The sequence below is a fragment of the Phyllostomus hastatus genome, unplaced genomic scaffold (genome assembly GCF_019186645.2).
Source record: "Phyllostomus hastatus isolate PE091 unplaced genomic scaffold, TTU_PhHast_1.1 phas_scaffold_129, whole genome shotgun sequence".
NCBI lineage: Eukaryota > Metazoa > Chordata > Mammalia > Chiroptera > Phyllostomidae > Phyllostomus > Phyllostomus hastatus.
The window spans coordinates 18,547,023-18,573,876 of record NW_025334009.1 but is presented as its reverse complement, the minus strand read 5'-3'; the positions used below and the strand labels follow the sequence as shown (position 1 = coordinate 18,573,876).

Genomic DNA, 26,854 nt, shown 5'->3' with positions numbered 1-26,854 from the left:
TAAAACACATAAAGACTTGTTAAGTACATGAAGTAGTTCAACATCTTCCTCTCTGGTAATGTGATCCTGGCTGGTATTTTTCCAGATGAATTTTTAGGGGGATTTTTCTTAGTAAAAACATTCGAGGACATTCAGGGTCAGGACATGCCTTGTTCTGGTCTTCACTGCAATGTGTTGGGGGTCTGAAGGGTTCTTCAGCTCTCTGCCCGGGGGTGGGGGGGGGGGGAGCTGTCCCTGATCACACAGCAACTATCTGAGTCAAGGACAAGAAACAAGCCCTCCAGGAAGTGAGCCGATTAAATGTTATTTCCTCAGATTTGAGGCTAATAAACAAAATGTAGTGAAGGAGCTGAACCACTTTGGACTCTTACACTCCAGAAAGTGGTAGAAATCATGGATGCCCTGAGATAAAAATAAAAAAGGACCATGGGAACACTTCCTCCTTCTCCCCCATCACGCTGGCTCACCTTTCATGTCTGACATACAACGTGACGTGAAAACCAGCAGAGATCATTTCTCTTTTCTTTCCCGTTTTGTTGGGTGGTAAATACCATCTGGAGCTTTGTGAGCAGTGAGTAATACACCTGGCACAGGACCAAGGTAACTGCCACCTGAAAACTTTCCACTCTGCTATTATTCTCCAGCTCAGGAGTCTCATGGTCCAAGTGCTCGAATGGAGGAAACTGCCCGTGCTGTCTTTCGTGGGACTTTTCCCGGGGCAGTAAGTGCCTGGTTAAGCCACTTTCAGCTCTCAGTTTCACTCCTGCGCACCTAGCCCACACCCGAATGTTTAATCTCAGAATGGTTTCCTCTGGTTTCCCAGCGCATACCTGGGTTGTTTCTCTCAGGGCCACAATTAGACTCATCCTTTTTCTTTTCTTTTCTTTTCTTTTCTTTTCTTTTCTTTTCTTTTCTTTTCTTTTCTTTCTTTTTCTTTTCTTTTCTTTTCTTTTTCTTTTTCTTTTCTTTTCTTTTTAATTCACTCAAGCATACATTTCTTGATCTTAGAGAGAAAGCAAGGGGGCAGGTGGTGGGACAAATATCAGTTGCTTGCCTTCCATACATGCCCCAACTGGGGATTGAACCCACAACCTAGGTATGTGCCCTGACCGGGAACTGGACCTGCGACATTTTGTTGTGTGGGACGACACTCCAACCAACTGAGTCCTACCAGCCAGGGCGCAACTAGGCTTCTTCTTGAAGATGAAAACCAACTTGAGAACCGTCACAAGAAAAATATATTTAGGACTGTCAGAGAGCCGAGGCTGGGCTGCCAGGTCCTTGCACATAGCCCTCAGGCTTTATTTTCAGGCTTCCAATGATCAGTACCTGCCTCTCTGTCCCCAAGTCCACTTCCTTAGCCCAGGGAGCCTGCTCTGCCTGTGTACTGAGCAGGCCTGAAGTTTAGGAGCAGACATCACCCATGACCAATAAGCACTGGTGATCCATGCCCCAGCTTCCATGCCCCTCAGTTAAGATCATTCTCAAGTATCTGTTTTCTGCATTTTCTGCTTCACAAGGCAGTTAAGCCCCTAACACACCTTTATCAGCTGCATTCTCAGGGCCTGTGTTCTGCTACTACACTAACATTGCCTGCAACTTTAAAATAAACTACTAGCCCTTGAATCTTTGTCAACGGGATCAGCTTCTGGGGAAACCCAAAGCAAGATGGTCAGCAGGCTCCTCCCAAAATTCTTGAATGGATTCCAAAGCCAAATATGTGTACCTTTTTAAGTCACCCCTAAGATGTTTAAAAGCTGACAATTTGTAGGTAAGCCGAGACTCAAATTTGCTAAATTTAAGTTCCTTCACTCACAGCATCCAACTTGTCTTTCAGGCTCTGAAAGTGTTCTTCCAACTGAATGACCTCTGCTGGTAAACAGTTCAACAGAATGCATTTCCAGTCATTTTAATGTGCTTTGAAGGTTATGGCACAAGCCTCTGAATCATGATCACAGGTGCTTTCCACCTGTGATGTACCAAGTGACCTTGGCCTTCTCGATGCCTACGTTCAACTGGAATGTGCTCTCTTGTGAAATCATAGCCAAAGGGCCGGTCCGCACAGATGACCTATGTGTTTTAAATGTATTTGATTACTCTTCACTCTTCTTTGTTTCCCTGTTTACCCCAAATACTGGTTTATTTTTTTTCTTTTGACTCATATTTTACCCTGTTTATTTCTATCTTGTCATTGTTCTCTTTACGGCAAAATGATACGAGCCCAAATACTGTGCATACAGTGGATGCCACATGCCCAGCAGATCCCTCTCGGACCAAGAAACTCACTCCCACAGCTGAGGGATCACAGTGGCTGCTGATGGCTCACGATTCAGTTCCTCCTAAAGAATTGTCCTCAGCTGAAGGAAGCTGCCTTGCTCAAGGTCGTACTCCTCCTCAGGGACAGCCAGCATCCAAAAAGGCTCAGACTCTAGCCATGGACAGGTAGCTCAGTGGGTTGGAGTGTTGTCCCATACACAGAAAGGTTGTGGGCTTGATCTCTAGTCAGGGCACCTACACCTAGGTTGCGGGTTCAATCCCTAGTCGAGGCATGCATGGGAGGCAACGGATCAATGTTTCTCTCTCTCTAAAAAATCAGTAAACATATCCTCGGGTGAGGATCAAAATAAATACATAAATAAAGGCTCAGACCCTCTGTCTGAATTTGGAACCACCACAAAGGAGCAGCTCCAAAGCTCTGTGTAGGCTCGTTTTACTGATTGCACTGTGGTTCCCCTTCTCCTCCTGCCCCATCCTGCTTTCCTCACCCTCCACAAGTACAGTGCCTGAGAGCACCTTGAACTAAACATCTTTGCAGAAATCTCAGAAGCTCGGTCTGTTTCCCAGGAACTGGACCTATGACACTTTCCGATAAAACTAGAAAATCTATAGAGATAAAAGTGTGTTCATTTAAATTTTCTAACACCTGGGTGCTCTGCCTAGAGTATGGTAAACTGGTATCATAAAAACTTGGAAGGTGCCCGTATATATCTGTATATTTTACTACCAAAAATGTGTGGAAAAGTTAAGTCTATAGATTTACTTGAATCATAGAAAATAAGTGTTAACACACCTGAGGTATGGAAGGAGCTCAACAAATATTTCCTGAATCTTTTTTTTAAATAGCCCCAGCTTTTTTTTTAAGATTTTATTTATTCATTATTTTTACAGAGGGAGGGGAGGGAGAGAGAGAGAGAGAGAGAGAGAGAGAGAGGGAGAGAAACATCAGTGTGTGGTTGCTGGGGGCTGTGGCCTGCAACCCAGGCATGTGCCCTGACTGGGAATCGAACCTGCAATGCCTGGTTTGCAGCCCTCGCTCAATCCACTGAGCTACGCCAACCAGGGCCCGAATATTTAACTCAGCTTTCTTACCACAAAATATGATTTATACTTGTCTCCTAGTTCAGGGCTTCAAAGATTGTGTATTTTAATAGTAAATAATTGTGTGTTTTTAATAAAAATGTTCACTTGTTAATCTATAGCCAGGCAAATAAAACAATCTAAAATAAATTATTTCTTTCACTGCAGAAATTATCTTATCAATTTCATCAAGTAGGATCGGTTTCTTGACCTGAACCCTCACTAAGTTACTATCAGCTCACCATATATCATGAAATCAAAATCCACAAAAATGGTCCAGAAAAAAAGACTTTACAAAGAAGATGGCTCGCACTATCTAACTGCTATTCAGGCTACACCCTACCTCGACTTTTCAACAACTGAAACCATAGGTGGAATGCAAGCAAGGTTTATTTCGTTGAATGAAAATTTCAAAATTTAGCACGCCTGAAAAATAATCCATCATCCCAAATGGGCACAGTGTTTCTTTCTCACAGTCTCCGTGATGGAAACAATTCCAATGACCTGCCATTAATCAAGCTCTTGCCACACCTGTTTTCTTCCATTGGAGAATGTATGAAAATCTTCCCTGGTAACTTTTCCCAAACTCGGTCATATTTGGTGTGGGGGAGGGGGGCAAGTTTTAAAGAAGAGGTATCACTACCAATTAATGAACAAATTGAAACATAAAAATAGAAAGTGAGCCAATGCCAAACTAAAGATGAGGAACAAAAGGAAGAAAAGAGACAAGGATTATGTTTTTGAAATGATGTTTCCCACGCATATGGTGAAGGCACGTCTGTTGGTGCTGTTTCATTGTGGTCCTTCAATTGCTAGTTACTCAGATGCCTTATTAATTAGGGGCATGCTGGCAGCTGTAATAAATAGACATCAAAATGTTTAATACCCTAGCCTAATAAAAGTTTATGTCTTACGCACATAAGTGACTTCTGGGTGGGGGATGGCTCTCCAGCATGCTCAGGCCCCTTTGTATTATGTTTTATCAAGTAGCTCCCTCTTCCCTGGGGCCTCGCTTTCATCAGCATCCAACCAGTAAAGGAAGAAGTAGAGCAAGGATAAGACATACCTATTTCGTAAAAGGCTTGGCTCAGAAATGGCATAAATCACTGCTGCACATGCTGTGTTGGTGAGAATCCAGTCTTGTGGCCACAACTAACTACAGGGGAGACTGGGAAATGTAGTCTGGCTGTATGTGAAGGGAGAAGTGGAAACTCGTTTTTGTTGAAGAGCTAGGAGACCCAGACACAGAGCCTTTGTGCAGCTTAAGGAAACAAGCAAATACCAAGCTTCTCAAACCACACCAGGGGGTTCTTAAAGGCGACAGACAGCTGGCTGACAGCTACAGCCAGTCAAGTGGGAGTCTACCTTCTTCCACTCAATCAGCATGCCTAAAACTTAATATCTAGAGGTAATTCTAGTCTTGCAGTAAGAGCTGTACCAAGACACCAAAGGAGGCCCCACAGTAAAGCACTTTGTCTCTGCAAGGCGGGAGAGATGGCAACTGACTGAAGATTAAGTTGGTCTTTTTCTTCCTTCCCCCTTCCAATGAAACAGTCACATTGTTTGAAAAGGTTTCTGAGATCATTATCCGGATGCCTCCTCCCTCTGACACCACCAGTCTGGGCACTAGAATTTCAGTCACGAAGTTCTGTGAAACTTAACCAGTTCATTCTCTGCAACATTTTTGTCAACCAATGCAATACACTCTTCGTGGAACATGACAGTTAAGAAAAAAATCACTTCTTTTGACCAGTTCATATAAGAAACCAGTGAACCTTTCATTTCAACATTCAAGCCAGAGATCAGAATTTTATTTGAAGATGACAGCTTTGTGGTAATGGTTTTTTTTTTGTACTTACTCTTCCAGACGAACAACAGAGTAATTGGTCATTCTGAAGATGGCTTCTTACAATGGAAGAGCTGGCAACCCATACTGTATTTTTTTTTTAGTTCAAAAAGGACATTCCTGAGGGCAATTGTGTTTAGGTTTACATGAGTCAAATGCAACTGTCTGTGTAGGAGGCTTCTGCTTTGTAGCCTAAATGGTTAACTCAGGCGTGTCTACACAGAGAAGAGCCGATGATAATTAGGAGCTGTCTGTGAACACCACCACACTAGATATTATCAGTGTTTACCAGTAGTGTCTACTCATATTTACAAATCACTTTATAATGTTCATGAGAGTATCTTACCTCAATTATTTATTTGTAAGCAGTCATATAGCATGGGTGGGTTTTTTTTTTAATCGTTGGTTCATCCTCAAAGCAAGGTCAACCTTGTAATTATTGAGTTGTTTTTCTGAAAGACATACCAAGCATCAAAATTACTTCCTTTTTCACCTAATCAAAGAAAGCAAAGCAATACGTAATGCTTGCAAAAATACTTTAAAATATATTTTATTTCCACGTTGTGGCCAGTTGAGAGAGAAAAAAACAAATAGAAAGAGGAAAGGAGAGGTGGGAAATATCGAGACGGAGTGGTGAATAGGCGTGAAAAGTGAAAGGAACATGTGAATGATGAAGGAAGGACATGAGGGGACAAGCGGGGAGAAAGGAAAACGGAGGAGAAGAAGAGTAGCAGACGGTTTCTTCAGAGGAGCAGGGCACATTTGGACACACTGAAGAACAGAAACTACCCAGCAGGGAATGGAATCAGAGAGAAGGTTTTCTCCTGTATTGTAACTGTTAAAACCAGAGCAACACTGAGGTGGCATGAGATCAGCCCCAGGTAGCTCTCGCTGTGGGTGGGGGTTTCCTCCTTTGCTGTAAACTCTACGAAGAGTCATGTCTGTCCAGTCAGAAAGGTATTCTCACTTAAGTGATTCCTCACAGCTGACTTCCTGATGAATTTCATAGATTCTTTTCTTTTTAAAAATTGACATATAATTTACATACCATCAAATTCACTTTTTAAAAGTGTACAGTTCAGGGCTTTTGTTAAATTCACATGGTGATGTATGCAATCATCGCCATTGCTTAAGAATATTTTCATGACCCCTAAAAGAAACTGCATACACATTAGCAGTAACTCCCCACTCCCTCCTCCTACCAGCCTCTGGAGGCCAAAAATCTCATTTATGTTTCTATTGATTTGCATAGTCTGGAAATTTCTTATGTATGGAAACATCTGACACGTGGCCTTTCCTGTATAGCTTCTTTCACTCAGCATGCTTTAAGGTTCATCCATGTTACAGCACATAGAGCACTTCACTGCTTCTTATAGTTCAATAATATTCTATTGTATGGACATGTCACATTTTCTTTATCCACCTATCGACTGGTAGAGAACTGAACAGTTTCTTAACCACCATGAATAATGTTGCTTTGAACATTCTTGTACCTATTTTTATGCGAATATATGTTTCCAATTTGCTTGAGTGTATGTATGTCTCAGAGTGAAATTGCTGGGTGATATGGTAACTCTATGTTTAACCTTTTGAGGAACCACCAGACTGATTTCCAAAGTGGCTTCACGATTTTATTCACACCAGCACTCTATGAGTGTTCTCCACATTCTCCACCACCTCACCCACACTTGTCACTGTTTAACTTTTTGATGATAGCTGTCCGAGTGGGTTTGGAGTGCCTCTCATTGAGGTTTTGATTTGTATTTCTCTAGTGAGAAATAGTGTTGAGCATCTTTTCATGTGCCTGTAGGTCATTTGCATATGTTCTTTGGAGAAATATGTAATCAAAACCTTTGTCCATTTAAGAAATGTGTTTGTCTTTTATTATTGAATTGCAAGTGTTTTCCTGGATGCCCTTAGCAGATACATAACTTGTAAACATTTTCTTTCATTCTGTGGACAGTCTTTTCACTTTCTTGGTGCATAAAAGTGTTTAATTTTTATAACGTCCACTTTATCTATGTTTTCTTTTGTGGATTATGCTTCATGTGCCACATGCAAGAAACTACTGCCTAATTCAGTCATGAAGATTTATAACTGTACTTTCACTAAGAGTTTTATAGATTTCGCTCTTACACAGAGGTCTTTGACCCATTTTGAGTTAATTTTTGTATATGGTGTAAGTTACGTAACCAAATTCATTCTCTCACATGTGGATACGAACTGACCTCACACCACTAGTTGCACTGAACTATTCTTTCCTCACAGAATCTTCCTGGCCTTCTAGAGATGTGTCCATTTCATCTTGGTTATCTCATTTGTTGCCATGCAATTTTTCACAGTATTCCCTTATATCCTTTTTGTTTCTGTCAGGTTGGCAATAATACCACCTTTTTTTATCTGTGGTTTTAGTACTCTGAATCTTCTTCCTTTTTCCTTAGTCTAGCTAAACATTGTCAGTTTTATTGATACTTTCAAAGAACCAAATTTTGCATGTTGAAATATTCTCTATTGTTCTTCTATTCTCTCTTTCATTTATTTCTGCTGTAATCATTATTATTTCCTTCCTTCTGTTATCTTTGTGCTTAGTTTTCTTTCATCTTTTTCTAGTTTAATAAGGTAGAAGGGTAGGGTATTGATTTGAGAACTTTACTCTTTTAATATAGGCATTTAGAACTATAAATTTCCCTCTATCCATTGTTTTTGCTGCACTCAATAAGTATGCTGTGTTTTGTTTTCATTCATCTAGAGGTATTCTTAATTTCCCATGTGATTTCTTTTTTGACCCATTAGTTATTTCTGGGTGTGGTAATTGCCAATATTTATGAATTTTCCAAAATTTATTTGATTATTGATTTGTAACTTCATTGCATTGTGATCAGGAAACACACTTAGTATGGTTTCAATCCTTTTAAAATTATGAGACTTCTTTTATTACTTAATATACTGTCTGTCCTATAGAATATTCCATGTTCACTTGAGGAGAATGTGTATTTAGCATTTGTTGAATGTCCTATACAGGTCTGTTATGTCAAGTTGGCTTATAATGTTATTCAAATCTTCTCTGTTCATGGTGATCTTCTGTTTAGTTACTCTATCCACTATTGAAAGTAGGGTATTGAAGTCTCCAATTATTACTGTTGAATTGTCTATTTCTCCCTTAAATTCTGACTATTTTTTTTTGCCTCATAAATTGGGGGGCTCTCTTGTCAGTTACATGTAAGTTTATAATTGTTATACTTTCTTGATGTGTTGACCATTTTATCATTATAAATGTCTTTCTTTGTCTCTGGCAAAATTTCATCTTAAGGCCTACTTTATCTGATATTATTATAGCCATTCCAGCTCTTTTGGTTGCTGTTTGAATGGTATGTCCCTTTCCATCATTTTACCTTGAACTTGTTTGTGTCTTAGATCTATAGTGTGTTGTTTGTAGACAACATATACATGGATCACTTTAAAAAACTGATTGATTGATTGATTGACTGACTGATTTTAGAGAGAGAGAAGAAGGGAGAAAGAGAGAAACATTGATTTGTTGTTCCATTTCATTATGCATTCATTGGTTGATTCCTGTATGTGGCCTGACCTGGGATCAAACTCACAACCTTGGAGTATTGGGTCAATGCTCCAACCAACTGAGCTACCCAGCCAGGGCTACATGGATCATTTTCAAAATTCTGTTCTGCCAATCTCTGCCTATTCATTAAGTGTTTAATTGTTTACATTTGATGTAATTACTAATAAAGTAGGATTTACATTTGCCATTTTACTATCTGTTTTCTACATGTCTTGTGTCTTTTTTATTTCCCTTCTTCCACTACTGCCTTCTTCTGCGTTTATATGAGGTTTTTCCACTAGAAGTAATTTCAATCATTTGACAACTAAAACAATATCAATTATTCTGATGTTACCCAGGTGACTTTAAACATCATTTGAAACATCAAATGTCCTTCACTATTCCAATCAAATCATATCACAAGAAAGATTTCATCATGTGGTTTAGGGTTCAGTCATTGCTTACTTGAAAAATTAAATATATTATCAATGACAATAAAATATCTTGAAATGTTTTATTTTGTGTCTTAAATCCTTTCATTATTTACTTACACACAAGATAGTGAGTGCCAACTCAATGCTAGGCAATGACTTAAGCACTGGGTAAACAAGAGTGAATGAGAAGAACAAGGTTCTTTCCTCATGGAGCTTGAGTTCTAGTGAGAGAAACAATAAGTGGACACCCAAGGAACAAAATAAACTGACTAACAAAATAGAAACAGAGGCATGGATACATGGAACAGACTGACAGCTGTCAGAGGGGAGGGGGATCGGATGAAAGAAGGTGAAGGGATTGGCCAGAAAACACGTATGTATAACCCACCGACACAGGCAACAGTGTGAGGATGGCCAGAGGGAGGAGGGAACAAGGGCTGGGAGGAGGGGAGGTGAAGGGCAGGGAATGAGGTCATCTGCAATAGTGTCAACAATAAAACTTAAAAAAATAATAAGTGGAGAACTCTATTCTAAAATATATAGAGAGATAAAGGCTAGGAAAAAAACAAGGGAGAGGAAAAATGTAGAGATATACAGTGGAAGGACTCTTTTAGATTGGGGTTTCTGAGACAAGTGCTCTCTGAGGAAGTGACATTTGAGCAGATGCCCAAATGAAGAGTGGGTTCAAGTCATAAAGATCTGATGGGGTAGCCCTGGCTGGTGTGGCTCAGTTGGTTAGAGCATCATTCCATGCACAGTAAGGTTGCAGATTTGATTCCCCATCAGGGCACATACCTAGGTTACAGCTTTGAGCCTTGGTGGAGGCACATGTGGGAGGCAACTGATTGATGTTTCTCTCTCTCTCTCTCTCTCTCTCTCTCTCTCTCTCTCTCTCCCCCCCACTCCACCTCCTCTCCCTCTCTCCCTCCCCTCCTCTCTCTCTAAAAGCAATGAAGAAATGTCCTTGGGTGAGGTGGGCAGCGAAAGATCTGCTGGGGTAGTGTTTGAGGTCAAGAAAATAGCTAATGCAAAGCCCCTCAGACAGAAGTGTGGTTGATGTGGCTAAGAAACAAGGATTCCCATGTGGCTGAAGAAGAATAGACAGGGGGAAGACTGGTGAAAAATGAAGCGAGAGGTAGTCAGCAATCATATGGGCATGATCTTACAGGCCTTCTAAGAGGAGTGTGAGCAAGAGAATGCAATTGTTACTTTCACATTGTTAAAGGACTACTCTGTCTACTCTATGGAGAATACACTGTAGGAGAGCAGGAGTGGAAGTTGGAAGACTGATGTGGTGGACACACCTCCTGTTGAGCTCCAATGAGTCATGCCCTTGTAGAGAACTCTCCCATGAAGTCAGGCGGATCCTGTGACGTGCTTCTAATGAACAGAATATCACAAAGGCGATGGAATGTCACTCTCATGATCATGTTACATTACCTAAGACTTTACCTTAGCAGACTGAAACATTAGAACTTCTCCTAATTATGTGTTTGTTTGTTTGTTTGTTTGTTTAGAGGCTAAAATGTTTACTTATTAAATTTTTCCATTACAGCTTACTTTCAATATTATTTTGCATTTGCTTTAAGTGTACAATATAGTGGTGATACAATCATATACTTTATAAAGTGTTCCCTCCACCAGTATTTACAGTACCTACCTGGCACCATACACGGTTATCTCAGTACTGTTGACCATACTCTCTATGCTGTATTCCACATCCTCGTGACTGTTTCGTAACTGCCAATTTGTACTTCTTAATCCCTTCACCTCTTTCAGCTGTCCCCCAACCTCCACCACCACCCCTGCCCCACTGGCAACCACCAGTCTGCTCTCTGTGTCCATGAGTCTGTTTCAATTTTGTTTGTTTATTTTGTTCTTTAGATCCCACATATAAATGAAATCATATGGTGTTTGTGTGTCTCCTGATTATGTTGAAGAAGCAAATCACCTATGGCTTAGGAGTGGGTCACGTGTCAGGGAACTATGTGAGACCTCTAAGACCTAGGAGCAGTGCCCAGCCAAGAGCCAGTAAGAAGCAGGTCCTTTAGTTCTATAACCACAAGGCATTGAATTTTGCCAATGATTTGAATGAACTTGTAGGTATATCCTTCCTTAGTCTAACCTCCAAATGAGAATTCAGACTGCTGACATCTAGATCAGAAGATCAGACCCTGAGCACTGCACCCAGTTAGGCCACTTCCAGACTCCTGGTCCTGGAAAACTGTGGGGGAATAAATGTGTGTGGTTTTAAGGCACTAAATTGATAGTGATTTGTTACACAGCAACAGAAAACCAACATTAGCAACTACGATGTTTTTGGAGTAGTCCAGGCAAGACGTGATGGTGACTTGGATCTGGGCAGTAACCATGGAGATGGGGTAACATAGTCTGACTTGGGATGTGTTTTGAACATAGAGTCTATAGATTTTGCCAATAGATTAGATATTGCATGTGGGAGATAGAGAGGAGTCCAAGATGACTCCAAGAATGGCTCCATAAATACAAATACACAGCTTACAAAAATCTATTGATTCATATTTTGCCCATCTCATAAATCAAATCTGGCCAATCCCTGTTGACATATTATACATAGCATTTCTAAAAATGTGCTCTTCCAAAAATGTACTTGACCCTTTCAGAGAGAAAGGAAGGGAGAAAGAGAGGGAGAGAAACGTCAATATGTGAGAGATACATTGATTGGCTGCTTCTCCCACACCCCTATCCAGGGACCTGGCTTGAAACCCAGGCATGTGCCCTGGCTGTGAATCAAACCAGCTAACCTTTCAGTTCACAGGCTGGCACTCCATCCACTGAGCCACACCAGCCAGGGCTACTTGTCTCTTTTCTAAGCCAGGAGAATACTACCTATTCTTCAAAGTTCAGCTAAAATAGTTCCCTTCTGTGAAACCCCCCTCATGCAGGATAGCTGCTTCAATTCTTTGCTCCTTAAGTCAGTTTGGGTTGCTCTAACAAAATTACATACTGGGTGGCTTATCAACAATAAAAACTATTTCTTAAGCCAAGCAGTGAGAGACAAATACCATATGATCTCACCTTTAACAGGAACCTAATCAACAAAACAAAGGAACAAGCAAAATATAACCAAAGACACTGAAATAGAGAACAGGCTGACAGTGTTCAGAGAGGAGAGGGGAGGGAATTTCAGGGGAATTTCAGGGGAAAAGGGGAAGGGTTTACAGGAACAAGTATAAAGGACACATGGACAAAAACTAGGGGAAATGGGAGGGAGGTAGGGAGGGCTTGGGTGGGTGGGCCGGGATGGGAGTAAAAGATAGAAAATTGCACTTGAACAATAATTAAAATAAAATAAAAAAAAACAATAAAAACTTATTTCTTGCATTTCTAGAGTCTGGGAACTCCAAGGTCAAGGAAGATGCAGACTTGATATCTGGCTCACAGATAACTGTCTCCTTGTTGTGTCTTCATATGAGGGAAGGAGTAAGGGAGCTCCGTGGGGTCTCTTTTATAAGGGTACTAATCCCACTTATGAGGACTCCACACTCATGATCTAATCACCTGCCAAATGTCCTGCTTCCAAACACCATCACATTGGGGGTTACATTCCACATGTTAAATTGGGGGGGGAGGGGGGACACAGACATTCATTGTATAGCATTCCCCTGGAACACTGCCTAAAAATTTCCCACGGCATTTGTCTCATGAACTGTAATTTATATTTATACCTCTGTCTCCTACACAAAGCAGATATCTCATATTTTTCATCTTTATATTCCAAAAGCCTGAGTCTGAGAAGTCTAGGAAATATTCAAAAGTTTGATGAATAAATAATACAGTTATTCTTAAACATTTAAAATAATCAGATTAACTGTATTTTATCTGATTCTGTCCTTTAATATCAGCATAGCTCATCTCACATATGATCAACTAAAGCGGAAAAGACACACACTCATATACTACCTGTGTAATATACAGACTGCAATGCGATCATTTGACAGTGTTAACTCCATAAATAATATTACTTATATTATGTATACTGTGTGTATGTGTGTATGTGTTTGTGAGTGTGTGAGAGTGATGGAGAAAGAAAGAAAGGGGGGAGAGAGAGAGAGAAAGAAAGAAAGAGAAGGAAGGAAAGAAAGGAAGGAAGGAAGGAAGGAAGGAAGGAAGGAAGGAAGGGAGAGAGAGAGAGAAAGAGAAGAGAGAGACAAGGGATTCTGTAAGACGAAATTTTTTAGAAGACTTTCGAGACTGACATTTCAACTACCCAAGAACTCGAGAAGGGGATAAGATAGTGCTGGTTCCCTTTAAAAGAGGAAAGGAATGTTCCAATATAAAAAGTAAGGTATTCGCGGGCTACGGTTTGTTCAAACACACTGGCGTGACTTTCCAGGCTTCAGTCCAATGGTGTGATGCATTCAGAAGCCCTGCGCCTACTCATAAAAATGTCTCAGATGAAAGACTTTGAAGACTGTTTAGGAGCTTTTACTGTCTTAAGCGCAGCAATGTAGTTTTGGGACCAGAGGTTCAATATTGAACCTGATAATAGATCGATGCACAGTTGCTCTAACTCTAGAAAGCACACACATGCACACACACTCCTCCTAAGAGGGTAAATAACGTCAAAGGATTGGAGGAGTCTCTCTGAGTCGGTTTACCATTTGCCTTAAAGTATTCATTTTCCTACTCTTACCGTTCTGGGATACTCGAACTCTCCGGTACCTCACAGATATGTCACTGCTGTCACTTGGGAAACTTTCAGGCAGTAAGACTCATGACTTGACGCATGATGGAAATTCTCTGTCTCTTCAGTTAAAAAAAAGATGCTCAAAGCCGCCCATTACTTTGGTTAGAGTTATTCACGGATTGGAACCAAAGCTGAAACGCTAAGCCCAGAAGGAACCCAGACCTAAAAACAGCTGAAAGGGCTTTCCACGGACAAAGTCAAGAAGCAGAACAAACCTAGGCGGCTCAAAAGATTACTTAATCTAAACTTAGTTCTTAAGACAAGGATGGAATACTACTAATTGATGGCGACCACTACCCTTTACCAGGGTGGGTTAAAGCCATTCAAGAGACATAATCGTCAGTCAAAATTTGACCTAGGTGACCTTATAAATATTCAACTAACTTTCATTGCTGAAAATGGATAAGAATTAAAGCCTATCTTGGGGAAACACATTCAGTATGTCCACTACACCCCTCATAGCTCTATCAGTGGCTCTGCTAAGGGAGTTTGCCGTCCAGAGCCTGAAAGAATGCCATTTAAAATACACGAGCTTGTAAAATAGCAGGGGAAAGAAAAACTCAGTAGGTAAAGAAATACTTGTTCTGTGGTTACAAAAACATGTTTCAGAGCCAGAATACATGCCCAAGACTTTTCTTTTGGAGGAATATTCACACAATTTCCAGATTTAAAGAAATAAATAAATACATCCAGCAATGTAAATTAGTAGTGATCCAACATAGTTTATAAGCGAATGAACTGTGCTAAATTCTGTGCAGAAGTTTCCATGAATATGTTTATACACAGAAAGGAGATTATTTTGAAAATTGTTTTTTGTTAATATTCTAGAAAAGAGCTTTCCGCTGGCTGAATCTGCAGAAGGCCCAGAGAAACACCACCTTGCAAGGGGAAGGAAAAAGAGAAAAAACAAGTCATCAGCCTCAGATCTCAGGTGGCTGAAGGAAAAAATGTGTTTGGTGTCTGCCACGTCTTTCCATCCTTCAGTGATGCTTTTGTCCATGTTATTGATTGTTCTGGCAAAGAAACCATCTGCCGTGTGACTGGTGGGATGAAGGTCAGGGCTGACAGAAATGAGTCCTTTCCCCATGCTACCATGGTGGCTGCCCAGGGCGTGGCGCAGGGGTGCAAAGAACTGGGCATCACTGCCCTTCACATCAAACTCTCAGCCACAGGAGAAGGACCAAGACCCCTGGAACAAGGGCCTGGTCAGCTCTCAGAGCCCTTGTCCACTTGGGAATGAAGGTCCCACCGATTGAGGGTGTCACCCACTCCCCTTCTGACAGCACCTGCAGGAAGGGAGTCGCCATGGTCGCCATCTGTGGACAGGACTCCTCAAATTATTGTTTTCTGTTAGTAAATTGCCTTTGTGTGAATATATATAGTTTTCTATTAATATATGTATATATTCATTCTACAAAGGAAACCAGAACTCTGTAGCACTTATGCCTCGTTGGTATATAATAACTATTAAATTTCAAATTATTTTTTAATGATCTAGCAAAATTTATCTTTGTTTCAGACATGATAATTTTGAAACACAAGATTTTCAACTTTCTTGCCCTCAAATGTTTATGAGATGGTTTCTTGTAGCTTTTGTGAGAGCTCACTTAAGTGGCTTTTGTTTCTCTGAAGGAAATGACTACTTAACTTTAGTAACTCCAGGGTTAAATGGCACATGCTTTGATAGGAATTTGGTAGTATATTCTTTCAGCTGCTTAACCTAGATTCAACTTTATTCAAGAAAATTCTTTAGAGATACATGGTTTTCAGTCTTCAGAGTAAAATAAAGCCTTTACTTTTTAAGTTTCTTCATTAAGTCTTTTTTGTTTTGTACTCATCTTGCTATTTCACACTTGGTTGTAATGTAACCAAAGTATCATGAGTAAATTTTGCATGTGTGTATTTTCAAATTTTAAGTTTGAGAGGCAGAATGAGATACTGGAAAGAGTAATGACATAGGTTTGAATCTTGTAGTAACTATGTGACCATTTTCTTGTCTATGAAATGGAAAAAAATTCTTACTTCTAAAGATATGGTGACAGTAATGAGAATCTAAAGACTTCTCTCTAAAGATGGAGGATTGAACACATTCCTCCTAAAACCTAACTGTAACATCAATTGAAGTAATTTTATAAAGCACAAATCTACAATAGTGGAGCAAGGAAGGTAACTATAGAAGCCGAATTTTGGAGGCATGAATACCTAGAGACAAGAGGTGATCAAATTGGCAAACCCAAGATAGCTGAATCTCAAGCCAACAGTGGGAAAAGCTAACTTAAGATTCATCAGAGGGCCCTGGCTGGCGTAACTCAGTGTATTGAGCACGGGCTGCGAACCAAAGCATCACGGGTTTGATTCCCAGTCAGGGCACATGCCTGGGTTGCAGGCCACGGCCCCCAGCAACTGCACATTGATGTTTCTCTCTCTCTCTCTTTTTCCCTCCCTTCCCTCTCTAAAAATAAATAAATAAAATCTTTAAAAAAAAGATTCATCAGAGGGCTCACGAATTGATGAAACCCACCGAAAGTGATGAGAATGTTGATACAAGGAGGACCGGTTGAAGGGTGTTTCAAAGGCAGTTGTCCCTCTATATCCCCTCTCCCACTCCCTGTGCTTGGACAACTGCCCCTTTCCCTTCATGGCAGAAGTCTGGGAGTTTCTTCTTCAGAAAGGGTAAAACATAGCATTTCTTCATTGGGCTGATACCAGGGACAGTTGAGCAGACAAGGTCCATGACAGAAAATAATAATAATTAAGCAAAAGAACTTAAAGTATTCCCTACCCATCAGTTTAACCCTCTGCCCAGGAATATTGACAATCAGACCTATACCCTCCTCTGGTTAGGAGATTTAAGGGGGTTTTTTTTTGGGGGGGGGGTTTTTTTTTAAGAAATCTGACCAACTTAGTAAGTAGAAAAGACCTAGGAACTCAGGAGTTCTCTAACACAGAGCCAGGCAGGCCATTACACACATTTGCAGCTTCTACTCAACTTTAGAATTTCCCTTTATTAAACATAAATGGGAAAGTCAATGACTGTCAACATCCGAGGAAAATCTCTAATATAAAGAATACAGAAAACAACACCATGTGAAAGAAAGCCACTTGGAGGAAACAGAGCTACTCAGGAATAGACCAGACTTCAAATTAGTATCTTTTTTTTTAAGATTTCATTTATTTATTTTTAGAGAGAGGGTAAGGGAGGAAGGAAGGGAGAGAAACGTCAACATGTGGTTGCTTTTCGCAACCCCCACACTGAGGACCTGGCCCACAACCCAGGCATGTGTCCCAACCTGGAACCGAACCATTGACCCTTTGGTACGAAGGCTGGGGCTCAAGCCACAGAGCCACACCAGCCAGGGGCTCAAATTAGTATCTTTAGATAAGAAAGTGTATTACATCTATAAAACCCAAATGAGATGTTATTTAAGAGAACCAAAAAAGTGAATGTACCTTTTGGATAAATAGTAACATTATCACAAAAATGAAAAAACTCAATATAAAAGATAAAATTAAGGAAAATTTCCAGAGCTAAAATACAGAGGTGGAAAATAAAATATAACAAAAAGACACTCTGACTGGTGTGGCTCAGTGGGTTGGGCATCATCCCACAAACCAAAATGTTGCTGGTTCAATTCCCAGGCAGGTCACATGCCCGGTTGCAGGCTGCATCCCTGGTTGGGGGCATGCGAGGGGCAACTGATCCATGACTCTCTCTCACACTGATGTTTCTCTCTCTCTTTCTCCCTCCCTTCCCCCCTCTCTAAAAATAAATAAATAAAATATTTATAAAAATAACAATCATTAAAAATATATAATAAAAAGAGAGGATAAGTCAGAAGCACCCAACAACTAATTAACAGGAGTTCCAGAAGAATGTGCAAAATAGAAGCAAGGAAATTGTCTAGCAAATAATTCAAGAATATGTCCCAGAAGTAAAGGACGCTTATTTCTGATTGAAAGATCCCACCAAGAGTCAGAAAAATTAAAAACAACCAATGAACCAAACAAATAAACAAAAAAAATTCATGCTGTAATAGTGAGAACAAAGAGAAGATCTAAAAATCTTTCAAAATATAAAAATAAGTGATATATAAAATGTTGATTTTTAGAATGACAGTGGATAACTCAACAGGACCCTAGAACCTAGAAGATAATGGCTCAATATCTTCAAAATGCTGAAAGAAAATTAATTCCAATCCAGAATTTTATACCCAGGCAAACTATTAATCAACTATGAAGATAGAATATGTGCATTTCTGAATATATGAAGCCTCACATAATTTCCCTCCCATATAACTTTGCTAAGGAAGCTACTGAAGACTACGCTCCGATAGAATAAGGGAGTAAACCAAGAAAGAGGAATACATGAGACTCAAGAAACCAGAGATCCAACACAGGACAAATGTAAAGGTAATCTCAGAGAGGATGCTGAAGGGAGACCCTGGAACACTAGTTCTCTCAAGTCTATAGCACAACCAGTCCCTGTCGGAGAATACACAAAGAGGGCACTGCTAGCATTCTTTAAAAAAAAAAATTGAATTTGGAAAATGATCTGATACACTTGGATATAGTCACAGAAATTATCCTTCTCGAAGATAAATTTATATAAGCTACACACAAACAAATAAGCAAATTAAAAAAGTGAGACAATTATTAAGTCAAGAAAAAGCAAGAAGTCAGGCAGGCAAGAAAATCTTGTTCACATACTACATGACTCTTCTGTGAATAACATTATATATTTAACTTCATACCAATGTAGCCAAGATCTATGCCTTAATCAGGGTGTCAGGGAGGAAATATTTGTGTGTGTAGGAAATATTTGTGTCTGTAAGGGAGGAAGAGTGAGAGAGTTAACTCCCTGTCTGTCACATTAGGAAGCTAAAGGACTATCTCTAAAAGTGAAAAATCAAGAAATAGCAGGGGATGCCGATTACCTGGACATATAGGAAAAACCATCAGAAGAATTAAAAGGGTAAATATGATTGCCTTTGGGGAGTGGGAATTGGAGAAGGGAAAGAATAAATGCAGAAGATGCTATATTACATAGGAGACTTCACTTAACTTTTAAAACAATGTACATAGGAAACTTTGAAAAATTAAAACTTATAAAAAGAAGATTAAATGGCATACCATGCCTCAAAATCATCTATTAGAGTAGGAAAATTAGATGTTTGCTCTAGTCTTCCCGCACAAGAGGATGGCAGTGACCTAGATGGAATCCAGAAGCACATTGTCCCAAAGCACATGTTGGTATCACATCTTTTGAATTATGTGGGCTTTATTGGGTAGTAGGTCAGGCACAGCAAGGGAACAATGATAGATTTGTCCTTATTGGCCCAGCAAGCCTGTTGAAACACAAATCAGTGAAGTAATTTGAATAAAGGCTTTATGGACCATTCATGTGTTATAAAGGCATTCATCTGGCCCAAAGAGAAGTTTGAGATAAATCAGAATTGTAACTTATCTTAATAACTTTCAGACAACTTAATGAATTTGCGCCATGGCATGGATCAGGTTCTTAACTCTCAGAGCTCCTCTGGAGTGGTTTTCAACCGTGATTGCACACTAGAGTCACTTGCAGAGCTTTAAAATATCCTGATGCCCACCGCTTCACAGACCCATTAAGTCAGAATCTTCTTCAGAACACCTGAAATGATCACACTGTGTAACAAAGGCAGGGAACCATAGCCCTAAGGTGTGAGTTCACGAGACCAGGCCGCCATTTCCCAACTGTTGTCAGAGTCTATGGAGAGGTAGAGAGACAGCCTCCCAATAAGGAGAAAAGTTGGTATCCCTCCTTATACTAGACCCAGCCTGTACTTCTAGTCAAACCACACTGTGAATTGGCACACTTATATACCTATGTCTTCTGGGTAATTATAGGGTTTGAACACTCAATGGGGTCTCAGCTTCCCCTCCCACATCTTCATTTGCTAGAAGAGGGTCCTGATTCATCAGAATCTGAAATACTAACAGGGCATGTGCCTTGAAGGCAGAAAGTAGGCTTCCAATTTTCCCTTTTACTCCTGGCATCCAGATGAAGGGGACCATTTTTCTGGTCTTCAGTGGGTGGGCTCAGGCACACTGGCCACCTCTGTATAAGCATCTCTGCACGAAGGACTGGGGCGATCTCACAGGGCCCAGTGAATGAGGAGTAGGACCTTGTCTGTGTCTTCCTGTGCTGCCACAACAAAAAAACCATAGACTGGGTGGCTTACACAACAGAAATTTATTTTCTCAATTCTGGGAACCGGAAATCTGAGATCAGGGTGCCAGTGTGGTTTGATTCTGGTGAGAGCTCATTTCCTGGCTTACAGAATGTCACCTATCTGCTGTGTCCTCACCTGACCTCTTCTCTGTGCACAGTGGGAAGGGAGGAAGGGGAACAGAGAGAAACAGAGAGAGATAAAAAGGACTCTCCCTGGTGTCTCTTCTTGTAAGGGCATTGGTCCCATTATGAAGGCCCTGCTCTTATGACCTCATCTAAACCTAATTCTAGTCCACAGGCCTATCTCCAAATACTACCACATATGAACTGGCGGGGTGCGGGGAAGGCATAAACATTCAATCTGTAACAGAGACATTACACCTAGGGCCTGGGCCTTGCCTCCAGCACAGCCCTGAGAGGTCTCAGGCTTTGGGCTAGCTCTCCATAACTGGAAAAGGTCTTTTTCTTTCTTTTTTTTAAGATTTTATTTACTTCTTTTTAGAGAGGGAAAGGGAGGGAGAAAAGGAGGGAGAGAAATGTCAATGTGTGGTTGCCTCTCACACACCCCCTGCTGGGGAATTGGCTCTCAATCCAGGCATCTGCCCTGACTGGGAGTCCAACTGGAGACCCTTTTGTTTGCAGGCTGGTACTCAATCTACTGAGCGACAACAGCCAGGGCTGGAAGGGTCTTTTGTTCCCTATGCAGTCATTGACCTTCATGTGTGCCTTCCCTCTTGAGTTTAGTTCAGAACCCCAAAGAGACTGAGTGAGATAACTTGAGTGCTAAATCCTCCCCTAGAAGCACTCAAAAACAGTTTGTAGGGCCCTGGCTGGTGTAGCTCAGTGGATTGGGCATTGGCCTGCAAACCGAATGAATGGTTACTGGTTCGATTCCCAGTCAGGGCACATGCCTGGGTTGCAGGCCAGTTTCCCAGTAGGGGATGCATGAGAGGCAACCACACATTGATGTTGCTCTCCCTCCCTTCCCTTATCTCTAAAAATAAATAAGTAAATTATTTTAAAAAAACAGTTTGTAGGGAAACCCCAAGCTGGTCCCCACTACTCTGACAGCCTAAACAAGCAGCTAGAGTTTTCCTTTCTCCTCCCTAGTCAATCAGTATATACATTTCAAATGCAGCGCAGGATATTATGTGAACCACTATAGGAAACTGAGAAGGAAGACACTCTCCTAGCTCACAAAGCGGGGGTGAAATGAAAAACATTTAACTATGGTAGAGGCATAGGCAATGACTACTTACAATTCCACATAGGAGTATTTTAATATAATGTATTAGCAATATACATGGTAATATCAGTGTGCTCCAGCTAAATATTAGCCTTGCCTCAAAGGGTTATGAGTGCTTGGCCAGGATGCATTCATGGATAGGAATGCAATGAAGAATGCAAGGTATGGAAACAAAGACGTGGGGGGGGGCATTCCACACCCCTCAACTCACTGCTCCTATCTTTATTGAATTTTGGTTGCCTCCACGTGGGGAGGTCCAGCCACAGAGGAGTGCAATGCTCAGAGGGAGGGCCCCCGAGGCCCTGAATAAGCCTGAATCAGCCTTCCCTACCAGACGCATCCTGGCTTGGGAAATGGAGAAGTGAAAAGAAGAAAAGAAAAAAGAATTCCTTTAGTTCAGCCGGAGACAGGGAGGGTCACAAGCAGACTGAGAGGAGGCTGGCTCTTCATTCAAGTTGCCTCAAATTACATCTGTCCACACACGCACGCAAAATGCTGCTTAAAAAATAAATGAGGTTAATTTCTCTTTACGGGTTCCCTTTCATCTCAGGGTTTCAAAGCACTGAGCCACAAAACATCCACATCGTCACTTGTTGTTGTTTTTGTTTTATGTTAATATCAGCACAGGGCCCAATGGCTTAGAGTTCAGTAAAGGCCTCTGAAACTTTGGAAGGAAAAAAAATTACCATTATAAGATCCAAGTGCCCAACCAAGGACCACACAGCCAGAAAACTCCTGTTCGGATGAAAGGCCACACCCCCACTCAGACGACAGGCTTGCTCATTAAAATCACAAAAGCAGCTGAAGAGATGGAGAGCGGTGACTAAAACGCCCTTACCCCAGAAACAGGAACACTCACGACTGACTCACACAGGCTCCATCAGATTCTCTCCAACAGGCATTTGGAAAAAAGAAAAGAAATTCGAGTCCGGGCCGCCCTCCATCTACTGACCCAGTAAACTCCACATCGGGGTGGGTGACACATCTCTGACTTGCTGCCACCTCAGCAGAGCCCCAGTGCTGGGAGGGCCAGCCCGGCCTCCCGGGGATGGGAATGTTGTTTGCATATGAATTTTCCAGCAAAGGGAAGACTCAGAATCTCCCCAGTGGCAGCATGTGAGTCACTGGTAGGTGTTTGTTTGAGGGGTTCTGGGTTTGAGTCACCATCCTTCCTGCTGTTGGTCTTCTGAATCCCAGGGTAACGACTGAAAAGAGGTTCTTAGAAATGGCTGTGATGCTTAAGAGTGGCCACCTATACAAGCCAGACAGTTGGCCATCATAGATAGCAGCTGCTAATTTTGAAAATCACTCTTTTCTCTGTAAACAAGAAGACAGCATTTAAAAATAACAGTGGGGAAGAGGAAGGAGGGGAAAGGAAGAGAAATAAGTCTATAAAGGATGTGATTAAGGTAAACGGAAGTAGAGTTTGTCGAAGTAAAAATAGAAAACTGCCTGTTTGTCAGCTAGAGGAGGGATGGAGTGGCTGGTGTTGACCGCACCCTCTGCGTGCTGCCTTCTGGAACTATTTCTCCTTGGCCTGGGAGCTTGGGTGGAGCTCAAGTGGGACTGTCAGTCTCATTGAACAATTCTGGAATCCAAAAGGCCATCGTGGCATTGAAAGGACATCTTTGTGATGTCCCTCCATCAGCACTGTGCCTGGCACCATTTATTCCTGAAAAGGACCTCAACACCACCCAGCATTCTATAACAGGGGATACTCAATAAGGTCTCAATGTCATGCTGGGACCAGGTGCGAAAAAACACCAGCTTGAAAAACAGTGATCTGACAGTTTGGGGCACCCCAACAGCTAGTTTTTATTTCAGTAGCATTGGCAGAAAAAAATCAAACCACTTTACATGGTTGGAGAGGGGGCTGGGGAAAGATTAGTACAAAACAAACAGGTTTTGCTCTCATGGACAGCTCAACTGGATTTGACCCAGGGAAACCTAACCACAGGCATTCCAGTTTCCCATTTGAGGAGGCAGAGAGATTGCAAATGAAAAGAGCTTCAACTTCTCTACGGGTTTGAAAGTGGAAGTCAGAGCTGGACCTTCTGTAAGCAGTAGGAGGCTGGATACTATGTTTATTTCCAGCATATATAATTAAAGGTATCTGGCTGCCCATGCATCGTCCGTGCCGCGCTGGGGACTTGACAAAGCTCAGAAAAACAGAAACCCTGCCCCAGCACTCCAGATCTTAGTCAACCTGCATAAATCCTTGGCAGAAATGTGAAGATCATGAACACTAACTCGGCTGTCATTCTAGGTCGAGTCACAATGGAAAGAAGAAGTATTATTTAATTCAAAACATTCTCATTTGGGGGAGGAAAAATTATAATGCGCATCACCACCAAATGGAAAACAAAGATTATAAACTGGGAGCTGTTTTCCTGGGAACTTGATGTCTTAAAAGGCTCCATTGTTCAAGGGAATACTTTTTTACATTAATGTCTCAGTTTCTGGTTTTAAAGATAATTATCTGCAAATATTATAGAACTTCCTGGACTACCGATTTGCAGCGGACACGTATATTTAGAAGATGCCTGAGGCCTATTCCAAAAGAAAACAAAACAAAACAATTAACACACCCCCCCCACTGTGACTTTATGCTTAACTAACCTGTTATTTATGACACAACTTGAAAAATTCTCTCAAAAAGGGAAGACCTAGGGTTTGACTCTGGCAGGCAGAGTTATTAAACTCTTTCAGAATAAGTCCACTCGTAACCTGCTCAGTCTTGGGTACCAGCTCTTGGAAATGATGAGATATTCTCAGAATTTATGATCACCCATCAAATTGCTTCCATGCTAAAGCAGAGCTGGTTGCCCAGCTGAGAGTGCCCAAGAAGCAGACTCCCAGGGAAAGTGTCTTTTCTGTTACCCTCCTTGCGTAGCCATAGAGTATCAATATAGGGTTAGACACGAGATCCAAGCCAGGCCAGTTAGAGTGCTACCTTGGAATTTCTCACATTGAAGTGTGGCTGAGAATCCCATATGGTCTTGTATGAGAGCATGGGGTGTGAAATTTGGAGATACAGTGGGTTTTACCATATATAGAAGAAGCCAATCTTCAGAAGGAAAAAAAAGGGAGCTGACACCTAAAGGGGTAAGACAGACAAGTGCTGGCTACATTTGATGTTTTAGTTCCATTTGTCCCTAAGATCATTCAGCTTGTCTTGAGGCATAAGATGTTGCAGAATATTTTTTAAAAATTGTTACCACCACCACTGCTTTTTGGTGTAAGCTACTTAGGTTTCTAACAAACCAGAAAGGAGTCCCACTACAGCCACTAATTGAGCTGTTTGTTAAAAAAAAAAAAATTGAGGCTACCAATATTTTTTTTCTCAAAGAAAATTTGATCCAAGGGGCCATAGAGAGATATTTATTTAATGTTAAGAATCTTTTAACAAATGTCTGCATAGCACACTTGTAGCGTGTGCCATCCTTATGGGGCCTTAAGACCAAGGCATGTCATTTCCACTCTTCCAGAAGTTTAAAGGATTGTCTGAGATATGGTCTCCCATTGTTTCCATGGGAGATAATGTTTCTCGCTTACTGTGTATTCCCCACCCCTTACTAGAACAGGAGCAACACAGGTAGGGATATTGATTTTGTTCAGTGAGGTATACAAGCCCCCAAAACAGTGTTTTGCATATAGTGGGCCCTCAAGAAAAAAATTACTAAATGAATAAACTAACCTTTGTCTGTGCCCTAATCCTATTAAGTGTATTAGCTCTTCACCAGTGCTAAGCTTAGGGACAGAAGTAACAATGAAATTGAAAGAAGGGAAAATAGGTACTAAGGTACTTGGGATAAAAAGCAGGCTTAAAGGTCAAAAAGAGCTATTTTTCAATTTAACAATTTGGAAAACTTTGCTAACACTTCTGTTTCAGCAGCAAGTCAATGGATGAAGCAAATGCATCTCTCTTCATTTCACCTTTATTTAATCTCTCTTTTACTTTCTGGTGCTTGTACCACTGTGCATTCTTTTCTTCTTTTAGTAATAGCAATCCTTTAGTTTTAGTTCAGCAAATGGCAGCCCAACCAAGAACCACATTTTTCAGCTTCCCTTGCAGCTAGGTAAGGCCATGAGTCTAAGTTTTGACCAATACGTTGTCCAATCAGTATACTATATGCCCCTGGCCTAGAACACAGAACTTCTCTGGAGTAGCCATATAACCCAGGCAGAGCCAATCACAGTCCTTTGAGGAGATGAATAGGGGTATAAAAGGAGAAGGGGTTATTTTATCTTTTTACAATTGTTAGCTATGAAGACAGTGTAATTCACCTCAGCCATGGCATCATTGCTATTACAGAGAAGACTGCCTAACAATTAAGCCCATTTGGAAGCGTAAAGAGCCATGATGGCAGGAAAGGAGGTCCTGAGCAGAGTTCAAATCTCTGGAGTCCACTGTGCCTGAGGCGAAACTTCCTCCCACATTGGACTTTCCAGTTATAGGAGTCAACCATTTGCTTTGGTGTTTCAGTTTTGTTGTGATTTTCTTACTTACAACTGACAGAGACCTGAGTAATGCACAAGTAACCAAAGATAAGATTAAAAAATAGATATAGTTCTATTGTGGCAGCCCTACATGCTAGATAAAAAAAGTTTGAACTTGTTTTTGAAGACAACAAGATGAGCCATTTGCATTAAGAGGCTGTTGAGGTGGAATACTGTGTTTCAGAGAAAGAGCACACCCAGATGCAACTTCTGGGTTTATCACCGCTTAGCAATGGACCACATGCAAATCCTGAGCCATTGTTTTCTCTTCTGTAGAGTGGGAGTAATTCCACAGACCTTACTGGGTGGCTGTGTGGAATACATTAAATAATATATTAAGCATTTAATATAATGTCTGGCACATTATAGGCATAATAACTTTTCTTATGGTGATAGTGGTAGTAGTAATGGTGATAGAAGAAGATGAAGGAGGAGGAGGAGGAGGACAATGGGAGGGCTATTCCTGCACTAGGCTGGCAGGAGTGGAAATGAATAAAAATAGTTATAAGAGCCATTGGCAAACACCAGCAGGACTGTATGCAGTCTGGAAATGAGAAGAGAGGAAAAGGGAAAAGTCCATTGAAATCCAAATTTAAAGTATTTGTTGAATTGACTAAATCTTTTTTTAAGATTTTATTTATTTTTTTATTTTTTTATTTTTTTATTTTTTTAGAGAGAGGGCAAGGGAGAGAGAGAAACATCAATGTGTGGGAGATTCATCAATCAGTTGCTTCCCACATGTCCCCATCTGGGGGCCTAGCCCACAACCCAGGCATGTGCCCTGACTAGGAATTGAACTGGTGACCTTCTGGTATACAGGCCAGTGCTCAGTCCACTGAGCCACACCAGCCAGGGCAAATTGACTGATTCTGGAACTTTTTTTCTTTTGCATCCATACCATCAAAAATAGGAAAGACAACAACAAGGAAAACCAACTCTGTATTTGTGGGTGTGTTTGCTCACACAAGGAAGAAG

At 41.0% G+C, this 26,854-nt stretch overlaps 1 protein-coding gene across 1 annotated transcript in view; it reads left to right on the top strand.

Moving 5' to 3' along the window:
• The window catches only part of LOC123830753 (40S ribosomal protein S14-like), a 47,758-nt gene that overhangs the window by 18,476 nt on the left and 2,428 nt on the right, over positions 1 to 26,854 (top strand). Inside the window, 2 exon segments of the mRNA XM_045857277.1 lie at positions 14,784 to 15,097; positions 15,100 to 15,274. Coding sequence (XP_045713233.1) covers positions 14,784 to 15,097; positions 15,100 to 15,274 — 489 coding nt within the window.